The following is a 22,481-nucleotide window of genomic DNA, read 5'->3' on the forward strand; positions in this document are numbered from 1 at the left end:
AGGGGCAGGGGTGCTGCAGCACCCCCAGAAATAATCCTCCTGGAGTTCAGAAAGTAAATGAGAAAACCAGAAGCCCTTAAAATGTGGGTTTATCGTGTCCCATCTGATGCTTGTTCAAAGCCAGAGGTCAAATGTCACACTCTGTATTCTGGCAAATTCCTGCTGATTCAGAAACTGGAAGAAGGTGAAGTGTGGCTCACTGGTTAGAGCAGGCAGACCCTGAAGCAGAGGTCAGACCCGGGACCAGGGTTCAATTCCTGACGCGGCAGGGTCCTGAGCTCAAATGTCCATGGACTCGATAATTCTCGCTTCGGTGCCTGACCTAATCATGGGTTCACACTCTGCAACTCTGGGCATTAAGCTTGCCTAATCTCCACAACGGCCCCCCCGCAGCGGGATGCCTGGCTTTCACCTTGGGGATGCCCTGTAGGGGCTATCTCACAGGGAAAAGCCAGGACGGGTTCCCAAGGCAAGCGTGGAGATACCCCTTCGGGGGTCGATTCAGGCGCTATATAAGAAACATAATAATAATAATAATAATTCCTCTGACAGACAAGTGCAAGGAAAGGCTGTAGCATGTCCATTTATTTCAAACACACATATTTAAATATCAGTAAATGAACTATATATGATTTCCAACATTTTCATTTTTGCACTGTTTATTTTTACCAGTAAAACTACATTTCCATTTAGCGGCCATTTCAACAGAAAATGTGCTGAAAGTAAATGACAGTGCGGTGTCTCACCAGTGCTCCATAATGCACCACCACCTTCATGCCCCACCACAACCACTCCCCTGCTGAATGGGCATCGCATATTTAATACACTTGTTTATTGTTTGATGCTTGGATCTTTCACAATCCTTATGACTTCAATTATGTAAGATTAATAGCAGCACCCCCCTCTGAAAATAGTTCCTTCACCACTGACATCAGTGATGGATATACAGGTATGAATCCCCCTGAAGACACAGGGAACCCTTCAGGGGGTACCCCACTCCTCTGTTCTCTGTCTGTTTCACTACTGACCAGGAAAATTACTCTTGGCCCCCCCTCACCCACATCACCCCCCCCCTCAGAGGAATGTAAGAACCACTGACAAGCTTTGGCCTTGTGGGGCCTCATCAGCTTGGTACAGCTAATGCCCCTGTGGCATGGTGAGCTGTGGGCCTTGTGGCTGGGCAACTCTGTGCCAATGAGGGGGACTCGATTACACATTTAAAGCGTGGCAGGAGGAAGTGTATGAGGCCACCTGAATATCTGATAATTACTCTGATAACATTTCTTAATAAGGTAATCATTCCACTGCCTTTTAGACCATTTCTACCACTACAAGTAAGGAACCACATGCACATAAAAACTGCTGGCCACGTGCCTCTGAGGAGACAGTCAGGTAGAACTGCTGGCCACATGCCTCTGAGGAGACAGTTTAATATAACTGCTGGTGATGTTCCTCTGAGGAGACAGTCCAGTTAAACAGATGGGGCACATGTCTCTGAGTGGGAGCACAACCACTTCAAGGCTTGCCACAAGGGACGGCTCCTCTATTAAGGCAGAGGAACATCCCCCCACTAACTAAATTGCTCACAGAGATGGAAAAACAAAATGGTATTAACGTTAATTTATTATTATTATATTTTTCAAAACCCTGTCCCGAGACGAGATTCAGGATAGGGGGCGGGGCTTTCTGCTCCCGCCAGTCAAGCAGCAGCAGCAGAAAGCAGTGATGGCCAGGGAATTTTAAGTTTAAAGTGTGCATGTCTCTTTGGCCGTCCGTCTTGCAATGGCCAGCCAGACATGCACATTTTAAACCTCTCCAACGCTGGGTTGGAGACAGCATAGGGCTCCAGTGTCCCCGGGAGCCCCGAACGAGGCACTCCCTCCAATCCTGGTTCTTCTTTCATGGTGCATGAGAGCAGAACCAGGATTGGTTACTGCAGTTTCCTGGGTCTCATGTTGGAGCCTGCCTGCATGGAGAAGACTTTGCACCAGGAAGGTAAATGTAATTTTTACTTAATTATTTACTTTTACTGTTGTCCCACCCGCCCCACCACCCTCCGTACATGGCATCCACCACTGCTTGCCACATCCTTTTGTCCCACAACCCTCGGATGGCACACATCTCTGCTCATGTCATTGCACTCTGAGAACATGGTAAGGGCATTCCAGCTCCATGACAACAGTAAAGGACATGCTGAAAACATACAAAGTGCTACTTACCTTTTTCACCAACATTCTCCAAGACCGTTGAATAATGCGAACCATCTATGAAAACAGAGAAGAAAGTTCAATTGACATCAGGTCAGACAGCTCCATTCAAGTGCACAAAAGGGGTGGAAAAGGGAATCCTGGATTTAGAAAGAGATGAAAGAAATACTACAAACATACCACAAGATACTTTACGAACTAAAATCCTTCCACGGTTGAATTGACGCATCCATGGTTAGCAGTCCGGACCTTAGATAGTAGAGTTTCAAAAATGACTATGGGATTTGTTTAGAGTTTGGGTAACTTAGAGGAATAACTAAAGCCGCTGCCTCTTCAGCCCCACCAACCTGTGGCTCCCCCGCTCTACTTAGAGTCAGGGAACTCGCTGGGTTACTTACCGTCAATCAAGCCTTCACTGGACGGTGGTCGCTCACTCAGTGGTCCATCCATCATGGAGCCGCTGTGTCACATTGACACTCATCCTGGCCAATTGAGGGTGACTGGTTATCATTCTCCCTGCCTGTTTCTGCTATGGAAGGCACTGGCGGAAGTGGCCAGGGAAGAGATCAAATAGCCCCAACGTGCAGAATAAAATCTCTCCCCACATGTACTATTTGTTCGAAGAAGACAAACCAATACATTGTTTTCTCTGAACCAAAAATGTTTGCCAAGCAGGTGCCTTAAACATGTAATCAGAGCAAAGAGACCCCTGCCAGACAGGTGGAGGTCAGTAAATGTAGCGAGTGGTCCACCACCAGGGTGGCGGGGCTTATGACCTCCATTTCCCTGGCGAGACACTGGGCCCCTCACCAAGGCCTATATAAGGCTCCAAGTCATCCTCTGCTGCGGTGACAGGAATGCACCTGGATAGCTGAGGAGAAGCTCAGCACGCGGACAATGGGGCCAAACCTCCAGTTAGTTATTGATGACCCGCTTCAGTAACTAATATCAGCACGGCCAACAGGTACCTGCAGCTTTATGAAGCTCCATCCGGAAGCTATGATATCTTCTCTGAAAGTCAGGATCACCTGTCAAATTATTTGGGACTGGATGACCAATTATTTTTGACTTGTGCTATTTCAAGTCCTTGGTGGTAAGTTAAGGCAGTGCTTGGTCCAAACACATTTTATCACTGTATTATGAAACCAGGATTCCTGAGGTGGTGTGTGTGACCAGAACGTCTTTGCAAGTTTTGTGCGGTATCTTGTGGTGCTGGTATAGGGTTCTGTTAATTTTTTTTATGCCGCTGTGTTTTTATGCACCATTATTGTAATTTTTTTTTGCATTGTACTTCTCGTATTGTGTTTTTCGTGTTTTGTTGTGATGTCCGCTATTGCGTTCTAACCCCGTTCCAATGTTGCTTTGTGTATATTATTGTGTAATGTTCTGTTCATTTGACAAACAATCATTTACCACTGCCTAAAGTGGACACACAGTGCTGCTGCAGAGTTTTAACTACTTAAGACTCCAGTCAACCCAAGACTGTGGCAGAGACTCTCTTAACTTAGCGCTCACAGTGCTCCGTTGATGTGAAGCGACCAAGAGGAGAGGAGCTGGTGGGTGTGTCCTCTGATGGCCATGGGACACACTGGGTCCCGCTGCATAGCTACTTTCCCTTCAGATGCCAGTGCTGATTATGCAACGTACAGGTGCCCACATTTTCCAGTGAACATCTACCTCTTGGGGAGCCAAGCACATTTCACAAATAAAGGTTCTGTTGTTTAGATTTGTTACTTCAGTGTTCTGCAGTTCTACATTTGTCCCAGCATGCACTGCGACAGCAAAGAGCAGGCACAAACAACTGCGACTTGAGGCTACTTCCCAGATTGACCAGTGGCGTACCAAAACTTGAAGGGGACCCCCTGCAAAGTACATATACCAACCCCCCCCCCCCCCCCCCCCCCGGACCCAGCCAGAAGCACTCAGGTCATGAGCCTGCTGTTCGTGCACAGATCCGGAGGGAGCCCTCTCAAGCTTGTGGCCCCCATGCATGGTGGGGGCGGTGGGGGTGAATGTTACGCCACTGAGTTGGACAGAGTTTGCAATTCCATTGTTTCTCTGTGCATATGATATACATCACATTTATCCAAAACTACATCATCCAACTGCTGCTCATCATCACACTTTTCCCATCTCCCCCATTTCAAACTGGTTCACCAGACCAAGTAAAAGAGGTGTAGTTGTCAGTTGAGCACACCAATCACTCACAAACACACTCCATTCCCACTTGAAAGTCATATTTAGGTCTTGTGTTTTACAAGACTTTTTAATTTGTAATAAAATTATATCTAGTTTATATTTCCTTTCAGACACCTCTCTTCATCCATTGGTCTGCTGTTGTATCATTCACATTTTGCTTCCACCCACTGCAGAATACAGCAAGGGTTCAGATCTCTTCATCCATTGGCCTGCTGTTGTGTCATTCACATTTTGCTTCCACCCACTGCAAAATACAGCAAGGGTTCAGATCTCTTCATCCATTGGCCTGCTGTTGTGTCATTCACATTTTGCTTCCACCCACTGCAGAATACAGCAAGAGACGGGCTCACTTCAGCCACTGGGTAACTTCACTCTGAGTGACTGAATTTTGCTCTTATACAAGGAGCACATCACACACAAGATAGTCCTTTAGCAGCAGTGTTTTTTGTTTTTTGTTTATTGTTACTTTAGAGTTGTCTTTGTGATAGCAGGACCTTCCTACCAGCTCTTTCGATGAGCACAACGCACATTCCAGCGTCACCAGTTCTTGTTTCCCACTATTGCTGTTTTAAATGAGTTTTGCAGTGGCCTTTGTTTATATGGCTGCTTCTATTTCACAACCTGCCAGATTGTGTTGATGTGAATCTGTTTTTATGAAGTTATCATCTTTTTAGAATACGTGCAATGAAGTGGATCTATGACCGCATTCCCGTATGGCGGGTTGGTATGTATTTTAATTCAGGACTGCAGTTCTACTTTCAAGCCACTTCAGTCTGTAAGTCATGCTTGTATGACTTTCTAGGTTTCTTTCAGGATTATTGTATGTTGTGCTTATGTAGGCATTTAACAATTATATTATTAATTGAAGCAGTACTGTTAAGTCACATGTACTGCTTTATCTATCTATCTATCTATCTATCTATCTATCTATCTATCTATCTATCTATCTATCTATCGATCTATCTATCTATCTATCTATCTATCTATCTATCTATCTATCTATCTATCTATCTATCTATCTATCTATCTATCTATCTATCTATCTATCTATCTATCTATCTATCTCTTTGCAAGCCTTTCTATCTCTCCTCTCAACCATATCTATTGACTGCTAATAAAGACCTACAAAATCATTATAAAAAATCATTAGTGGAGGCAAGTGGCTGGCAGCCAACACCGGACCGATTGGCTTTTTTAATTGTAGCGATAGCCAAAACCTTTTAATTTTTGGAACGTTATGTGTATAACATAGTTACCTCCACACCCAGATGGATCAGCAGCCACCCCCACCCCCAGTGCCTTCAAACCCTCATAGGTGAGTAGACGCACTATACAAACTCCTGATTGATTGGTTGATTGATTTACAGGGGTTTTCAGGCAGAGTCCATCCATTAGTCTGTTGTTGGTTCATTCACATTCTTCTAAAAAATGGAGGGATGGGTCAGCCCACTTCAGCTATTGGCTGGCCTCACTGTGAGTGACATCATTCAGCTCTTTCACAAAGAGCACACAAGGTAGTTTCCTTAGTGGCCCGGGAATACTATGTGAATGTGTGCTTATTTTATTTTTGTCTTTAGCCGTTTTTTTTTATAATGAGGACCCTCATCTTCCCGAACAATAATGTTTTGCAAAAACCCTGCCAGAACAAAAATGCGACTGCCTATACCCCAATGGCTGGCAGCCAATGCCACACCTATTGGCTTTGCAAGTGCTTGTTTTTAGTCGGTTACCAGATGCACTACTCAATTCCACTTCTCCCTCCAACCCACTAGGGTTCAGCCCCACAAGTGAACTATGCACAGTGCCCTTCTGTTGCAAATACAGTATGATATGCAAATCTGCTATTAACTGATGCAGATTATGCATGGGAATTCATTATGTACAATTACATGACCTAATGTGAGTATTGTTTGTTGCCTCATCACCTTGGACACTCAGGTATAAGATAAACCTCAAAAGGGTTAACAGTCCAATTCCACCCTTCGCTCAGCAAACTACGGTAGTGTCTAGGGGGGCATTGGAAACCAAAATCTGCCCTGGCAAAAATTTTCAAACCAGGGCATGGTCTATAGTTAAACGGGTAAGTAAAAAGTTATCAACTACAAAATATTAATGTAAAAAATATAGATGTATAAAACATCGCCTTTTATATAAATATAAAATAATATATATTACATATAATATTAACAAAATAAAATACATGTAATATACAGTTTAATAAAATATAATAAATTAAGTTAATAAAAAATAAACACAATCATAATAATTTACACATATCTATTTACTTTAAAACAATTAATAAACTCTTATTTTTAATTTATGTTAAAAGTAAAAATAATTAAAAATATATATATTATTGATTTAAAATATAAAGAAACAAAAATCTATCATAAATTAAAACATTCAACTATTAGAAAAATATTGAAACTTATCAATCAGTGCAACTGTAGGGAAAGTGTTGGATAGCAAAGGGGTAAAAGTAACTGATTCCACTCCAGTGGGTGTAAAAGTAGGGTATTTGTTGGATAGCAGAGGAATTAAATTTGCTATTCCAACTCCAGTGAGTGCAACAGTAGGGAACGTGTTGGATGGCGGAGGGGTAACAATTACTATTTCTACTCCACTGAGAGCAACAGTAGGGAAAGTATTCGAAAGCGGAGGGGAGAAAATACTATTCCCACTCCAAAGAATGTAACAGTAGGGAAAGTGTTGGACAGCAGAGAATTACAAATAACTATTCCAACTCCACTGAATGCAACAGTAGGATAAGTGTTGGATAGCGGAAAGGTAAAAATTACTATTCCCACTCCAGTGAGTGCAACAATAGGGAAAGTGTGGGATAGCTGAGGGGTAAACATTACTATTTCCACTCCAGTGAGTGCAACAGTAAGGAAAGTGTTTGATAGTGGAGGAGTAAAAATTACTATTCCAACTGCAGTGAGTGCACAGTAGCGAAAGTGTTGGATAGTGGAGGGGTTTAATTTACTATTCCAACTCCAACCGGGCATATTATCAAGGGCCCTTTTGCCGCTTTTTTGGTTTTAAAAGCCAAAAAAGCGGCGAAAAATGACATCACCCTATCTACAAGGGGATGCTAACATGCATTAGCGCATGTTAGCACCCGTTTTCCCGACGCCTCGCTTTGCATCTCTAATGAGATGTAAAGTGGGCGTCACTGGGCAGTGCACCTTGTAAATTATCGCTGATGTACGAATCGCGATATTTACAAGGAGGCCCACGCATTTTTGCAGACGTTAGTGTTTGGCAAAAACCGTGTTTTTCGCCAAAAACTTATGTCTGCAAAAATGCTGACTTAGGTATACTTACCATTTGGGGTGGATTATGCTGATACAACCACAAGGTTGTATCAGCAAGTTTATCGCCGTTTACCATGGAACAACGCTGAAAAACTAGCGATGTTCAATGGAAAACACCTCTATCGCTTGGATAATTATCGCCATTGTCTATGCGTTGTTAATATAGCGCTAGCATGACAATAATTACCAGCGATAGCCGGCAATATTTATCTCTGCCGCTTGATAATATGCCCCCAACTTTACTTTTTTTTGCTCCTATTACAGTTTGCCCAGGAAAAAGTTTATCATTCCTTTACTAAAGGGTAAGGGGTTTGTGCAAGCCAAACCTGCGTTGCTATTCCTAAAATTAATGGAGTCCCCGTTTACAATGTTTGGAGTGGCAAATTTCTTTAGAGCTTCCATTCGCCGCAGGAAATGTATAATGATGGGCCTTAACAACACTGCTGGTGTAGATAAATGAATTCATACTGACAATATAATGTTTTAAACTTGTAATGTAATTATTTTAAAAAATGTTTTAAAATTGTGCTCTTTTTAATGTGTTTTAATGTGCTCTACTTACCCCCAAATCGATTTGTATACTGTACTTTTTATGATTTTAATTAATTGAAATAAAGTGGTATTGACTTGGCGTGACTTGATGCCCCCAATGAGAGCAACGGTAGGGAAAGAGTTGGATAGCGGAGGGGCATAAATTACAATTCCCATTCCAAAGAGTGCAACAGAAGGGAAAGTGTTGGATAGCGGGGGAGGGGGAGGGGGGTAAAAATTACTATTTCCACTTCACTAAATGCAACAGTAGGATAAATGTTGGATTTTGGAGGGTTACACATTTGTATTCCCACTCCGGAGAGTGCAACAGCAGGGAAAGTGTTGGATATCGGAGGGGCAAAAATTACTATATCCACTACGGAGAGTGCAACAGTAGTGAAAGTGTTGGATAGCGGAGAGGTAAACATTACTATTAGAACTCCAGTGAGTGCAACAGTAGGGAAAGTGCAGGGTAGCAGAGGGGTATAAATTACTATTCCCACTCCTGTGAGTGCAAAAGTAGGGAAATTGCTGGATAGCGGAGAGGTAAAAATTACTATTGCCACTCCAGTGAGTGCAACAGAAGGGAAAGTGCTAGATAGCGGAGAGGTATACATGACTATTCCCACTCCAGTGAGTGAAACATTAGGGAAAGTGTTGGATAGCGGAGAAACAAAAATTACTATTCACACTTAAACAGTTAAAAAAATATATATGGAGTATAGTGGAGTGGTGTGGCTCACCAGTTAGAGGCGGCAGACCCGGGAGCAGAAGTCGGCCAGGACCAGGGTTCAATTCCTGACGCAGCAGGGTCTTGGACTTGGGTCAGCGCCAGCGGACTTGATAATTCTCGCTTCGGTGCCTACTCTAATCTGGGGGTCCCACTCGGCAACTCTGGGCATCAGCTTGCCTAATCTCCACAACGCCCCCCCCCCCAACGCCGGGGATGCCTGGCTCCACCCTGGGGACTCCCAGCAGGGACCATCCCACAGGGAAAGCCAGGACGGGTTCCCCAGCATTGCACAGCGCCAGGAAACCTCCGGGTAGCAGCGCGCTTTACAAGTGCAAACATAATATAATAATAATAATATATTTTTTTTTTTTAAAGTCAAAAATCTAAGAAATATAAAAAAAATTAAACATATTAAACATATAAAAAGAACACATATTATTATGTTAATTACATATAACAAAATCCACAAATATTATATCAACTAAAATAATAAATACATTTATAAAAAAACATTTTTTAAACTAGAAAATATTTACAAACAAAAACATTAATTTAAACAGAAACTTATTTATTTTATTTCCTACCCTATAACACAACACCAATAACAAAACCCTTCAACATTTGTAATTAAATGTATACCATAGTTAACATAATTATTAATCAACTAACAAATATTATTAATAAAAAACTAATAAACATTAATTGACGACACACACTTTAACACTATAATATCCACAACACACACCTAAATTAAACTATAAAATAATAAAACACAATTAAAACTTATTTTTAAATTAAGAACTATTACTATTAACAACTAATAATTAGATATTTATAATGTATTTAATACCCAAACGTTACCCCTTTAAAATTAAACACAAATTACTTCCCACCCTTTACTCCTATACACACCACAACACACACCTAAAATTAATTACACAATTACCATAATTAATTACCAATTAATTAATTAAAATTTAAAAGCAAATATTTAGTTTATCAATTTAAAATAAATTACTTCCCACCCTTTACACCTATAAAAACCACAACACACACCTAAAACTAATTAAACAACTACCATAATTAATTACCAATTAATTAATTGAAATTAATTAACAGCCAATTATCAATTCATAAATTAAAAATAAATTACTTCCAACCCTTAACGCATATAAACTTCACAACACACCTAAAATTTATTACACAATTACCATAATTCATTACCAAGTAAATGAAAATCACCAACCAATTATTAATTAATTAATTATAAATTACTTTACACATTTAACATTATAACATCTCATATAAACACAAATTAATTAACTAAAAAATAATCAATACACTTAATATATTTAAATCACTTCTCTCCCTATTCCAATATAAACCCAAAACCTGCTACGGAAATAAAAATGCAAAATTAAAAAAAAATGTAAATAATTACTAAAAAGTAACACATAAATTAGAATTAAAAACAATTCCAATACAAAAAATACATCACATACATATCATATATATACTAAAATACATAACAGTAACAAAAAAATATATATTTTTGCAAATGATATTACAAATTTCGATATTTTTAAAATCGATATTACTTAACTTAAGTTGATATTTTTGACCACGATATTCTTGCTGTTGATATATCTGAACCGCGATATTAATTACTCGATGTTTGTGCAACTCGATATTTTGTACTTGATATTCTGTCACTGTACCGGAAAGCTCTAGTCCTGGGAGGTGAAGATGGAGCAACGCTTAGATGGAAGGTCACCATCGCAGGAGGCAGAACATGACTGGAAGCATCAATAGACCTCCTGTGTAACACTTTGGAAGACGCTATGTCACCACCAGTGAAGGTCTGGGATGGAAGACATTGCAGGAGAGAATAAATCTTCTGCATAAATCTGAGAAAACATCACCCTTACAGGGTATCAATTCTCTCATTATCCCCAGGTTATACAGAATTCCTGCAAAGAGGGTAAAGTTCAGAACACTTTGAGGGGCAAAATGTCCTTAAAGGAAGCGCCCAGATGTCATTGACACACACGTTTTCAGACAGAGTCCTGCTCTTTGATCCTATTGAAGTTCGCTCAGTGACAGAATTTTGAAGAGATGGAAGTAAGCATCTCCATAAATATATTCTGTAATTTGTCAATATTTAACTCTGCGCACAAGCTCTGTAGCAGGTTTCTCAACCACACGGCAATCTTGCCAGCTGATACGGAGGGTGAGCTAATACATAAAAAATATTATTAACTTATCAATAATAGCTTAAATAAATATGAATAAATGGATGACCACACCCTGTTCCAATAGCTCTTCTGTATAATTACATGATCACTAGAGACCCAATGTGAGGATGGAACTGCTGATGTACTGAAGGTGTGTGTGGGGAACACGTGATGTCCAGCTGGCATGAGCACATATTACAACTTCCAACTGGAAAGGGACCTCTGTGATTGCCCTTACATAAGGTCCGGTCTCGTCCACGGTTTATTTGGGACAGCCAATCATCAAGCGTCTGACTGCACCGGTCACAGCAGAGCCCCTACATCCTGACCACTATGGCCACTGGCGTAACGAAAACTGAGGGGGCCTCCCTGCACGGAACTTAGAGGGCCCCCTCCGCGCTCAATCAGGAGCTCTCCGGCCACAGGGCAGTGCCGAGGGGGCCTCCTGGAGCTTGGGGCCCCCCCGCACCGCGGGGGATGCGGGGGCCGGTGTTACGCCCCTGACTATGGCCATAAATGAGAGGCAGGACATGCGCTGCTGAATGTGCCCCTGCGACCGACAACAAAGGACTCCATCAAACACTTAGAACCCAGGACCTGGGACCCTGAGAGAGAGAGAGAGAGAGAGAGAGGCTGGGCAAGTACATGGCTGAACAACCCCCTGTCCCTGGAGGCAAAGGACTCATCACAGACTCAGAACCCGGGACTTAGAACTCTGAGAGAGAGCCTGGGCAGGTACGATGCTGAATGTTTTCATTCATCCGGTGCTAAAGGACTCAAGAAAGAAAGAATCAACGAAAACAACTAACATAGAAAAGAAGGAAAGGAAGACAAAGAAAGTAAAAAGAAACAAAGAAAGGAAGAAAGGAAGAGCAGGAGCTAAGAAAGGAAGGAGGGAAGAAAGGAAGGAAAAGGAAAGAATGCAAGAAAAAAGAAAGAGAGAAGGCAGGAAAGTAAGAAAAATAAAAGGAAAAAGAGAAGAAAATGAGAATGAAGGAAAAAAGATTGAAGGAATGGAAGAAGGAAAGAAGTAAGTTGTAAAAGAAAGAAAAAGAGAAGCCAAAAGTGAAAGAAGAGAAGAAAACAAGAATGAAAGCAAGAATGAAACAGAGACAGAAGACAAGAAAGAAGGAACAGAGGAAGGGAGGAGATAGAGAATGAGAAAGAAGGAAAGAGGAAAAGAAAGTAGAAGAAAGAAGAAAAACGAAAAATAAAGAAAAGAAGACAGGGTTGCCAATATTGAGAGCACACTGATGAACTTATATTCAGAGTTGATGTAAAATAATAGCATTCAGATAAACAAGGTCACTCCAAAAGATGTTTACAACAGTGTTAGCCGAAAATGGGATTTGCTACAGCTGGAATATGCCCTGGGCTTGCATGAAAAACGCCCTGCTATCACATCAGGCTCTAAAAACAAAGGGGTGATTACAATGCCGGGCAGGGCGGTGGTCACCGCCGGCCCGGCGGGAGCGATCCACCCGCTATCCTGACCGCAAAGACCCCCGCCATATTATGATGGCTGGGGGGTCCGTGGCGGACAGAAAGACCGTCTGCCGCTTTTCCGCCGGTCGACTCGTTGACCGCGGAAAACGGGTTTAATATGGTGACGGTGTCTGGAAGAGATCACCATCCATATTACGATGCAGGCTGTGATCAGCTTTTCCATGGCTGCATTGCCTCCATGGAAAGGCTGGCTGTTCCGGCAGGTGGGGTTCCGTTGCGGGCCCCCAGGGTGTTGGAGGGGTGGGGGGTGCACATGGGGGATACCTATGGTACCCCCCTGCGTTTGCATGTACAATGTGGCAGGCACCGAGCGGTGCCTGTTACATTGTGCATGTAAAAGCACAACATGTATTTTTTACATTGTGGTGGGTGCTGCTTGCATCACTACCAGCCGCAATGTAAAATATACAGGATGCGCCCGCCACACTGGCGGGTGCATCATAACTTGTATGGCGGGACCGCCGCAACTATGGCGGGCGGTCAGCTGCGATGGCCATCGTAATCGGCCCGAAGACTCTAAAGCATTGCTCTTCAACCTTTTCTGTAGTGAAAGCTACTTTTGGTTAATGAAAATAGTCCTATGATGCCAACAACTTTAATCATTGTTAAAGTAGTGACTTTCACAATGTTGTGCTTGTCAATATTCTGATTATCTGGATATATTATGATAGAACCAGACCACTGCAAAGGATACTAACAGCTATAAACCACAAAAAACAAATGAGTTATAATTCAAAGAGCAGCTTTAAATTTAAATGTTTTGATTTTCATTCATTTTTTCTCCAAATATCAGCATACCACTCTCTCAAATGACACAATTTTCTATCAACTATTCCCTTTTCAATTTAAGTAAAAACACTCCAAGAACATCTTGTGCTTCTCACACACTGTATGAATGATTAGAGTGGGTCTTGCAAAACCATCCTTTTCATGTGACTTTGTGAGAGAGTAGAAGGTGATTATAGTTCAAGCCCTGCAGGTTGCCACAGTGCACAGTCTGAAGATGTCTGCCTTCTTCAATGTGCGCAGATCCTCTGAATTACATACTGTGCTGTTTTGCACCTCAGGGAGCTACTTCCAGGGCACTGCTGAGCAACCATTAGCTCCTGAGATACCATTTGAGACCCCTGCTCTAAAGTAACCGTCAACTAATAAAACAAAAATACTGGCACTGAAGGGAACTATCTTTTATGCTGAAGTGCTCATTGTGAAAGAGCAAGATGCAGTCACTCAAAGTGAGGTTAACCAATGGCTGAGTTAGGCTGACCCACTGCCCCATGCAGTGGAGGGTGGAAGCTAATAGTGAATGGCACAGCAACAGACCAATGGATGAAGAGTGCTGGCTGAAAGGCCATTTACGTATGTGTATTATACATATTATTTTAGTAAAATCAAAAGATCTTGGCTAACACCAATAATAATAAACAACATTCCCTTAAGGACACCCGAACAAACTCACAAGCTGCATTTTTGTTTTGTTATCTAAGAATCAGGAAATGTTCCATGTGTCTTCTTGTCTCTCTGCTTTGCTCATCTCATGGGCCAACATATTTCAATATTTGTCATTAAAATGTTCAATTCTTAAATTTTTCTTTTTTTCCAGGTCTTTATTTTTTCCTGTTTGAGTTCCTATTTCCCGTCGCCCCACCTGTCCATAAACAATAAACGTGAATAAATACTGTACCTTCCTTGGGTCTTCCAGTGTTTAGGCTAGAAATAAATACATAATGTTAATTACTGACTGTTCTCTCTGTAACCATGTCAATCACAGAGCAGGGGTGTGAAGCTGACAACAGAGGACAGAGGTCCATGCAGACGAGAGGAAGGACACACAGGAAAAGGGATCAGAGGAGAAACCTGCAAGTTTGTGTGATGGTGACGTCATCAGCGCTAGGTTTAGAGTGAGTGATCGTGCACCAATGTGTTGTTTTATCATTTCTTGTCATCGAGGGGTTATTGTGGTCTGATCCAATGAAAAGGTTGATTAATATATTTACTTTGCACGCATTTGGTCGTATCATGAAAGGGCGGTCTGTAAATTCAAAGGTTTCAGCTTCCTCCCTTTCAGTCCATTCTGAGATATTTCTCTACCAGGGAAAGTTAAGAATAGAGGGGACCCAGAAGGAGGAAGTATGTCTCCTGCCTAGATATATGTGTGCATGCATGTGCCTGTATGTGTATGCGTGTGTGCGTTTGCATGTGTGTGTGCACATGACTGTGCATGTGTTTCAGTGTGTCTGTGTGCGCATTTGAGTGTGTGTGCATGTGGTGTGAATTTTGGTGCGTGTGTGTCCACGTGTGTGAGTGGGTGTGCATACATGTGTGTGTGTCTGTGTGTGCATGCATATGTGTGTGTTTATGTAGGTGTGTGTTTTTAGAGTGTGTGTGCATGTGTGCATTTGAGTGTGTGTATCGACCTCTAGTATACAAAATATCGAGAAGTGCGAGCACGGGTGAAGTGTAGATTTAGAACTCCTAACTCGACATCTACATACCTTGAAGATATAATCACTGCGTCGGGACAGAAATCGAGAATCTGGACTCCCTGCTTGATTTTTAGATATTTTGTTCCTGATATAGTGTCTATTCGCTATTTTGGGGTCGATCTCCAGGGTGTTTTCAGGATACCTGTGTGTGTGATTCCTCTGTATCTGAAAGCGCCTAGAGGGACTGTGGAAGTGACCGCTGAATATATCTACGCATCTGGGATTTCTGTACTACAAAGCTAGCCACAAGGCAACAGAGTGCTGCACATTGCGAAACTTAGACACAATTAAAGTGTGATTGGAGGGGTAGCTGGTTTCTGAGAGTGAACGTAAATATAATGATGAGATGTGTCCTTAGGTACCACTGAAGCAGGCTTCGGGCTGTCCCATTCGATACAGGACTGTCTTTCTATATCCTGCATGCAGAGTTAGAGAAGGAGTGTTACGTTCTGTTTTTACTTTGTTTCACTTCTTTGTCTCCAGTCTGATGGTGTCCTGGCTGTGGGTGTGACGAGACCCCCCAGAGACGGTAACCATGGCAGCTAGAGCATGCTGCTCAAGAGGGGTTTGGAGATAAAGCCACTGGCTCTGAATACATGGTGTGGGTCGGCAAGGGACCCAAGGGAGTTCCCTCTTGATGGGGGTGACGCGGCCATGTTTTTTCAGGGCACACAGTGGTGTGTGAGTTTTGAGCAGGTGTATGAAGACACCTCCCCAAGGGACGGTCCCGCGAGATGAGCACCGCCTGAGACCCCTGGCAGCCATCTTGAGAGAGGCTCTTTTATCCCCACTCACCCTCCAGTCTGAGGTCTGGTTCTGGTGGTCTCAGAGCAGGGGCTCTGTTCTCCCTGAGCCTGGGCTGGTTCCACCTCTGTGACCCCCTCTCAGGGTCGGTCTACCTGCGAGAACTCACTGGTCTCTGAGCCGGTAATGACTTAAGGACGAATAGCATCTTTGGTATCTGTATTTAGAAGCTGACACATAAAACTGGAGAATACCAATGGCGAATGCGCCAGTATCACACTCCAGTGGTTTAATGAAGGATGGAATTGAAAGCAGAGAGAAGCTGTAATCTTGTCTTCCTTTGTTTAATCTGTTTGACTGATGAATTGATGACATTTGCTGTTAATGACGTAATAGATAAGAAATGACCATGAAATGTGTGTTTCACTTGATCACAAAAACACTGAGCGGTTTCGAGGTAAAAACTACAATGTTGTATCAAAGTACAGGAAAGCGTTTTGAAATGAAAAAGGGTGTGTTTGGGTTCCCCACCTGAATCCCTAACGAGGCAACGGGGATATAAATGACCCCATTGTTATGGGATTGTGGTTACTGATTTAGGGAAGAACGTATGACACAACGCCTCAAGGGGGCATTATTTTACTTAAGGGACTGCCCTCCCTTACCGGCTCACCTGACGTGTGTCCATAAGGTGAGGTCACCTCATTATGAACTTATCGTCCCTCCCGGTCCCACTGCCAAGAAAAGCCAACAGACAGGGGTTGGGGGGCTCCAGCAACTAGCCCCGTCTCCACAGTGAACAACACATACATGCACACACACAGACACACACACACAAATAAGGAACATGAGAGGGCGAGAATAGATGCGTCAGGTCAGTACAAAAAGAATCCGATGTTCGCACAAGTGAGTGGACCTGAGCAGTGAATGAATGCTTAAGTGTCTGACCAGGTCACTGCTTCAGTATTTCTGTCTGGGTGACTTGTAGAGACTCTCACCTGTCCTCACTTCTTGGCACTTTATCTGTGGAGAGAATTTACAGGGTAAAAATCAAATATCTTTTAAGAGCATAGGTGGTGAGAAACTAATGATACAGAACACTACATAATACACACTACCTACCACACTATATAACATAACTCTCATAACATACCATATATACGACACCCAACACACATTGTACTGCCCAAAGAGACACTTTCTGCTCATCCTGACATGTCACAAGAATAACATATAGGGGAATTGACCTCACCTCACCGGGACCTTGCTCAGGTTCTACGAGGCCCCGCACTCTCCGTCGGTACCTCAAACTCTCATCTCCCCCAAAACTCAGATGAGAGTTTGAGGTACCGACGGAGAGTGCGGGGCCTTGTAGAACCTGAGCAATGTCCAGGTGAGGTGAGGTCAATTCCCCCACCATGAAGGAATTCTTACTTCTTAATTGACATGGAGGGCTAATGTTTCCGGTTGTTACAGGTTGTATCGTATTCAACCGTTTTCTTTTCTTAATTATCCCACTTTGGTGTCGGTGGTGTTTCTTTTGTTTTTGGAATCACTAAGTGCAACTAATGAAAGAACAGAGGCCCTGATGAAAGCCAAGGGACGGAATGCCCAATAGGCAGAAACATGTTGGACCATTACTAGACAGATATTTGTTGACTGTCTCTCTTGCACTGTTCTATGTTTTTAATTAGGAGATGTTGTTCGGCCGTAGAGTAAAATTTATAATAGGAGGACGCATCATCCTATTTTAAACTCACTATTTTGTTTTTGTTGCACTATTATTCACTTAACCATCAAAGATCAACCATCATTGACGGTTCATTTGTGTTGGTGGAGCAAATCCTCAACCAGCAACAAATGGTGTGGCTTTTTTGGTCCCAATGATCAGGGGACTAGCCTTACTCACACCTGGGTATGGCCAGATGATAGGACTGATCACAAAGTCAATTTGATGGAAACCCATTGCTATATGTTTTGGATTTTGTAAACCACTCTCTGAATGACCCTTATAGTGTCTGTGTTTCCTATAACATAGTGTTCACCTTTGTTTAAAATAGGCTGTTTCTATGTGATTTAAACACTCCGAGATTTTGGTAATTAGGATTGACAGCTCAGCTACAAAATTAGGCTGTTAGACCCCCTGTGTTTCTTATGTTGTACTACTATTAAGGCCCTGAATTCGGGTGTAGGCGCAATTTATCGCACCTGATAGTGATGGAGCAGGGGAGAGACAAACATATTTGTGTACCCATTGGAAAATTAACCTCTCATAACCATAATAGTACTAATAGTGTGAAGCATGTGAAATGATCAACAAAAATACACAAAAAAAAGGTTTTACATTACACGTGGGAAACTAATTGCTGTTTGCATAAACAATGCACGAACGAAAGTGAATAAGTCATACTAATATAGAGCTAAGATATTATATATTTAATAGAATAAGTGTGTATTTGTGCCTAAGTAGAAAAATGTCTTGTGGCAAAGGAAGAAAAAATTCCATTGGTAAGTAAAATGAAGCTATTTGTACGCTTTTTGTAGGTAACAAACTAACTTGGAAATTAGAATGGGGGAGGTAAACAGAAGGGCGATAATTCTCAATCTAATTTCTGTTATGTTTATTTTCGCATTAGTTCCCATTGAGGCCTGCGCAGCCTAGTTCTAATAGATGACTGTTTATTGAAACGCTATGGACAAAAAAAGTAAAGCCTACGGAATTGTAATATATCTAACTGATTATAAGAATGGATAGCATTAATTATCTATTCTTGGGTTAGTCATTCTCAACACAACTTAATTGGAAACAATTTCAGATATAGAGTTTCTCCAGCTGGACCGCCAAAACAAAACAAATACAAATGGTTATCATGTATATGGTTTAACTATTTCTTTTAATTAAACCATATTTCTCCATAAATATTGGTATCTCACATTTAACACAAATATACACAATTTCTACATATATACAAACAAAATTTATACATTTACACATATATACAGTTTTCTTAGAACCAAACTCGAGGTTCTTTTGCCCCACTTATTTTACAAAAGGATGTTTATATACAGTTAATCCACATAACATTCCTTCTTTCCGGATCACCAAAACAAAACCAACACAAAAAGAGTGTTCAACGTTAACCACTTTTAACCTGTCTCCATCTTGCACTCCTTTTAAATTATTATTTCATCATCAAAGTCATACAGATTATTTTGTATTGGTGTCTTCAAAAAATTAGAATGACTAACCCAAGAATGGATAATTAATGGTATCCATTCTTATAATCAGTTAGATATATTACAATTCCGTAGGCTTTACTTTTTTTGTCCATTGTGTTTCATACCCAAAGGCCTATGGGTTAATTGGGTTACCCCTGTAGTATATTCATGTTTATTGAAACGCTGACAAGACTCCTGGAGAAATGGCCTCCACGCATGCGCAGTATTTATGAAAAGTGCGAGTGAACGGCCTATGCTCGAAGCAGGAGATGTCAAGGTCAGCTTGGCCTATGAACGGGAGATGTGCCAAAGGATGTTAGCTTCTGAAAGCATGGGAAAGGAAGCAAGTGGAATTTTGTATGTATAAATGATACAAGGAGTAGACAACAAATACAAACTTCTAACATTAAGCTATGGGAAACCCTTGGAAATGACAAGACACAATTTTGAACTGGTTTGAACAAGGAGGACATGAGGTGATCATCACCACCCCTCTAATGGACCAATCAGAAAGGACAGTGGACCCTAAAAGTTTCAATTTTAAGTTAGACAGTTAGAGAAAAAGGGTATAAAAGAGCTTGCGTGAAAGAGAGAAAAAAGTTGCTCCCGTGATTTTTATTTGCACCACGACATGCTGTTGGTTTGGACAATTTAATGGTGCTAGAGACTTTGAAATATTTTTGGACTTTAACTTTGATGGATATGTTCCTTATCTGTGGAGAAGGTAAACAAGCTGTCAGCACTCCAACTCCCTCACAGGTCCTCAGTGGAAGGAGCCCCTCCTTGGCCTTTACTCACCTTTCTTTTTCTTTAGAACACAGTACACCGTGACTCCAACAATCACCACCACGGCTAGCACCCCCACGACAATACCAGCGATCGCCCCAGCCGACAGCCCTCCAGGTGTTGTAGGTGGTACTGTCAAAGAGAAGCAAGAGAATATAAATGGGAAGTCTGAATCTAGCTACTGTTAGAGCCACACCCACAAAAGACCGAAACCAAAAAGGGCATCCCCAGGAGTTAGACATTAAAAAGCGACTCTTGTGAAAGGGATTTTAATGAGAGCTGTCAACCTACATCAGGAAATAACTGTCTGGTGAATAGATCTGTTGAAGCCTAGTTTCAATACCACAATTTCTCATGTTGAGGTGCATTGTGGTCACTGAGGTTATTCATCACATCAACAGTTCCTGTCTCAATGCAAACACTAGTGCATAGTTTGCTTCATTTTAGCTACTCAAAAGAAGCTATGAAATGAAGAAAAGTTCACGCTATGAAAATCATCAATGACTGTAATGCTCTGGGACAGGATTCATGCAATACCCCAATACAGACTAAAGGACTCCTTGTACGAATTTCTCAGTGTAAACTGTCACCAATGCGCCCTTTACGATTAAGGGGCGACCCTCCGTGCGCTGCTCTGAAATGAGATCGCTAATGCGACATTGGTCAAGTGTTCAAAATTGCAATCCAACGTATGTTTTTAATCAAATGTTACAATTTTATTTCCATTGAAAATTAACCGTATTTGCTTATTTCATATGAATCCTTTTCACATTGAAATGTTGTATATCACATTCAACTGATCGATTGTTCATATATCAAAAGGTCCCAATGCATTTCGTGCCATGGGGCACTACATCAGGGGAATCTGAAAATCAATAGGTATGATGAGGAACCACACTCATTTCATTGATGTAGCAAAAAGTCTAACAATAGTACATATCTAAAGGTGAAAATCAGTATCTCATTTTAGTAAATGCTTTTAAACCAACTAGTCATATAAATAAAGCATAAGTAATTTAAATTATGGTGACCGTAAGAAAACTATGATGCGCATATTGATCAATCTCAAAGTAACTGTGGTGACCGTAAAACAACCTTGATGCACATGTTAGTCATTCTCAAAATAACTTGCTACTAAACAGTTAAAAACCGCTAGAAGGTGTTTAAACAGTTTGTGGTACAACGTGCTCAAAATATGAATAAGTAAGTGCCAGCTTGAAGTGAACATTGCAAACTCGAAACGAGTGTGTGTTGCATTCTCTTACGCATGCTGCTTATATCAAAGCAGAGTGAAACTGTAGTTTTACGCTGCTGTATACATGCAAAAAAAGGCTCATGGCTATAGGTTCCTATGTGTAAGCAAATAAGGCTGGAGGACATTGGAATATGCCCATACTCACCGGACTAGCCGCAAGGCTGTCTCGTCATGTGGATAATCACTACGTTACACACTGAACGTGGTGTCAGTAAAACTCAGTTTTGAAAAAATACGTGATTTACGCACTGCTAAACACAAATAATGCCTTGTTTGAATGAAAAAAAAAACCTTCGTAAATGCGGCGGCCATTTTGAAATGTATAAAAATACTGAAAGTATGTGAAAAAACTGTGATTTCGATAATCTGTTACGCATACTATACATGAATAAAAGGAAAAAAACCTGGCTTGGGTCAAGTTAATAATAGGGTTGAATAACCGTGGTTCAGAAATGATATATGAAATAAAATGCATAACATTGCATCACATATACTATAATGAGATAAGGGACCTTAAATAAGGGTACCCCCTAATACAGTTCAATTCTGCCATAATTATATCACTGTCACAGGTAGCACGAGAATTCCATGCGGTCATTGAGACCGTAAGGCTTTAAAGCATCAAGCTTAAAAATCCATTCATTCTCTTTCTGTAATAATATCCAGTTCAAATCAATATGTTCAATGTTCTCAAGTGTCTCTAACACCATGAATTGTAATTGTGAGACGTTGTGTCTGCGTTCATTGAAATGTGATGTCAGTGTAAACTGTACAATCCTCAGTGCAAACTTTAAACTTTATGATCCTCAGTGTAAACGGTACGAATTCAGTGTCAACTGTACGATACTCAGTGTAAACTGTAAGATCCTCAGTGCACACTATATGATCTTCAGCATAATCTGTATGAACCTCAATGTAAATTGAATGATAGTCAGTGTAAACTGTACGATCCTCAGTGTAAACTGTAAGATCCTCAGTGTAAACTGTAGGAACCTTAGTGTAAACTGTATGATCCTCAGTGTAAACTGTACAATCCTAAGAGCAAACTTTAAAAGTTATGATCCTCAGTGTAAACTGTACGATCCTCAGTGTAAACTGTAAGATGCTCTGTGTAAACTGCAAGATCCTCAGTGTACACTGTACAATTCTCATTGTAAATTACACGCTCCTCTATGTAAACTGTATGATCCTCAGTGCAAACTGTATGATCCTCAGTGCAAACTGTATGATCCTCAGTGCAAACTTTAAACTTTATGATCCTCAG

General features: G+C 41.3%; 1 protein-coding gene across 16 annotated transcripts in view; it reads right to left on the reverse strand.

Moving 5' to 3' along the window:
* LOC147706588 (cell adhesion molecule CEACAM5-like) overlaps window positions 1-22,481 on the reverse strand; it is a 274,782-nt gene that overhangs the window by 52,390 nt on the left and 199,911 nt on the right. For 9 of the 16 annotated variants that reach the window (XR_015297670.1, XR_015297672.1, XR_015297673.1 and 6 more), the window contains exons 8-9: window positions 19,934-20,094; window positions 2,220-2,264 (exon numbers count right to left, since the gene is read on the reverse strand). Coding sequence is in view for 7 of the 16 variants with exons in the window: in XM_086933068.1 (XP_086789194.1) it covers window positions 2,220-2,264; window positions 14,412-14,437; window positions 16,956-16,980; window positions 19,975-20,094 (216 nt within the window). In the remaining 9 variants the exon portion in view is untranslated. Of the gene's footprint in view, window positions 1-2,219; window positions 2,265-14,411; window positions 14,438-16,955; window positions 16,981-19,933; window positions 20,095-22,481 lie in introns of all 16 variants that reach the window. The other 7 variants (XM_086933068.1, XM_086933069.1, XM_086933074.1 and 4 more) reach the window with 1 other exon arrangement.

This window comes from Lissotriton vulgaris, chromosome 7, assembly GCF_964263255.1.
Source record: "Lissotriton vulgaris chromosome 7, aLisVul1.2, whole genome shotgun sequence".
Lineage (NCBI taxonomy): Eukaryota > Metazoa > Chordata > Amphibia > Caudata > Salamandridae > Lissotriton > Lissotriton vulgaris.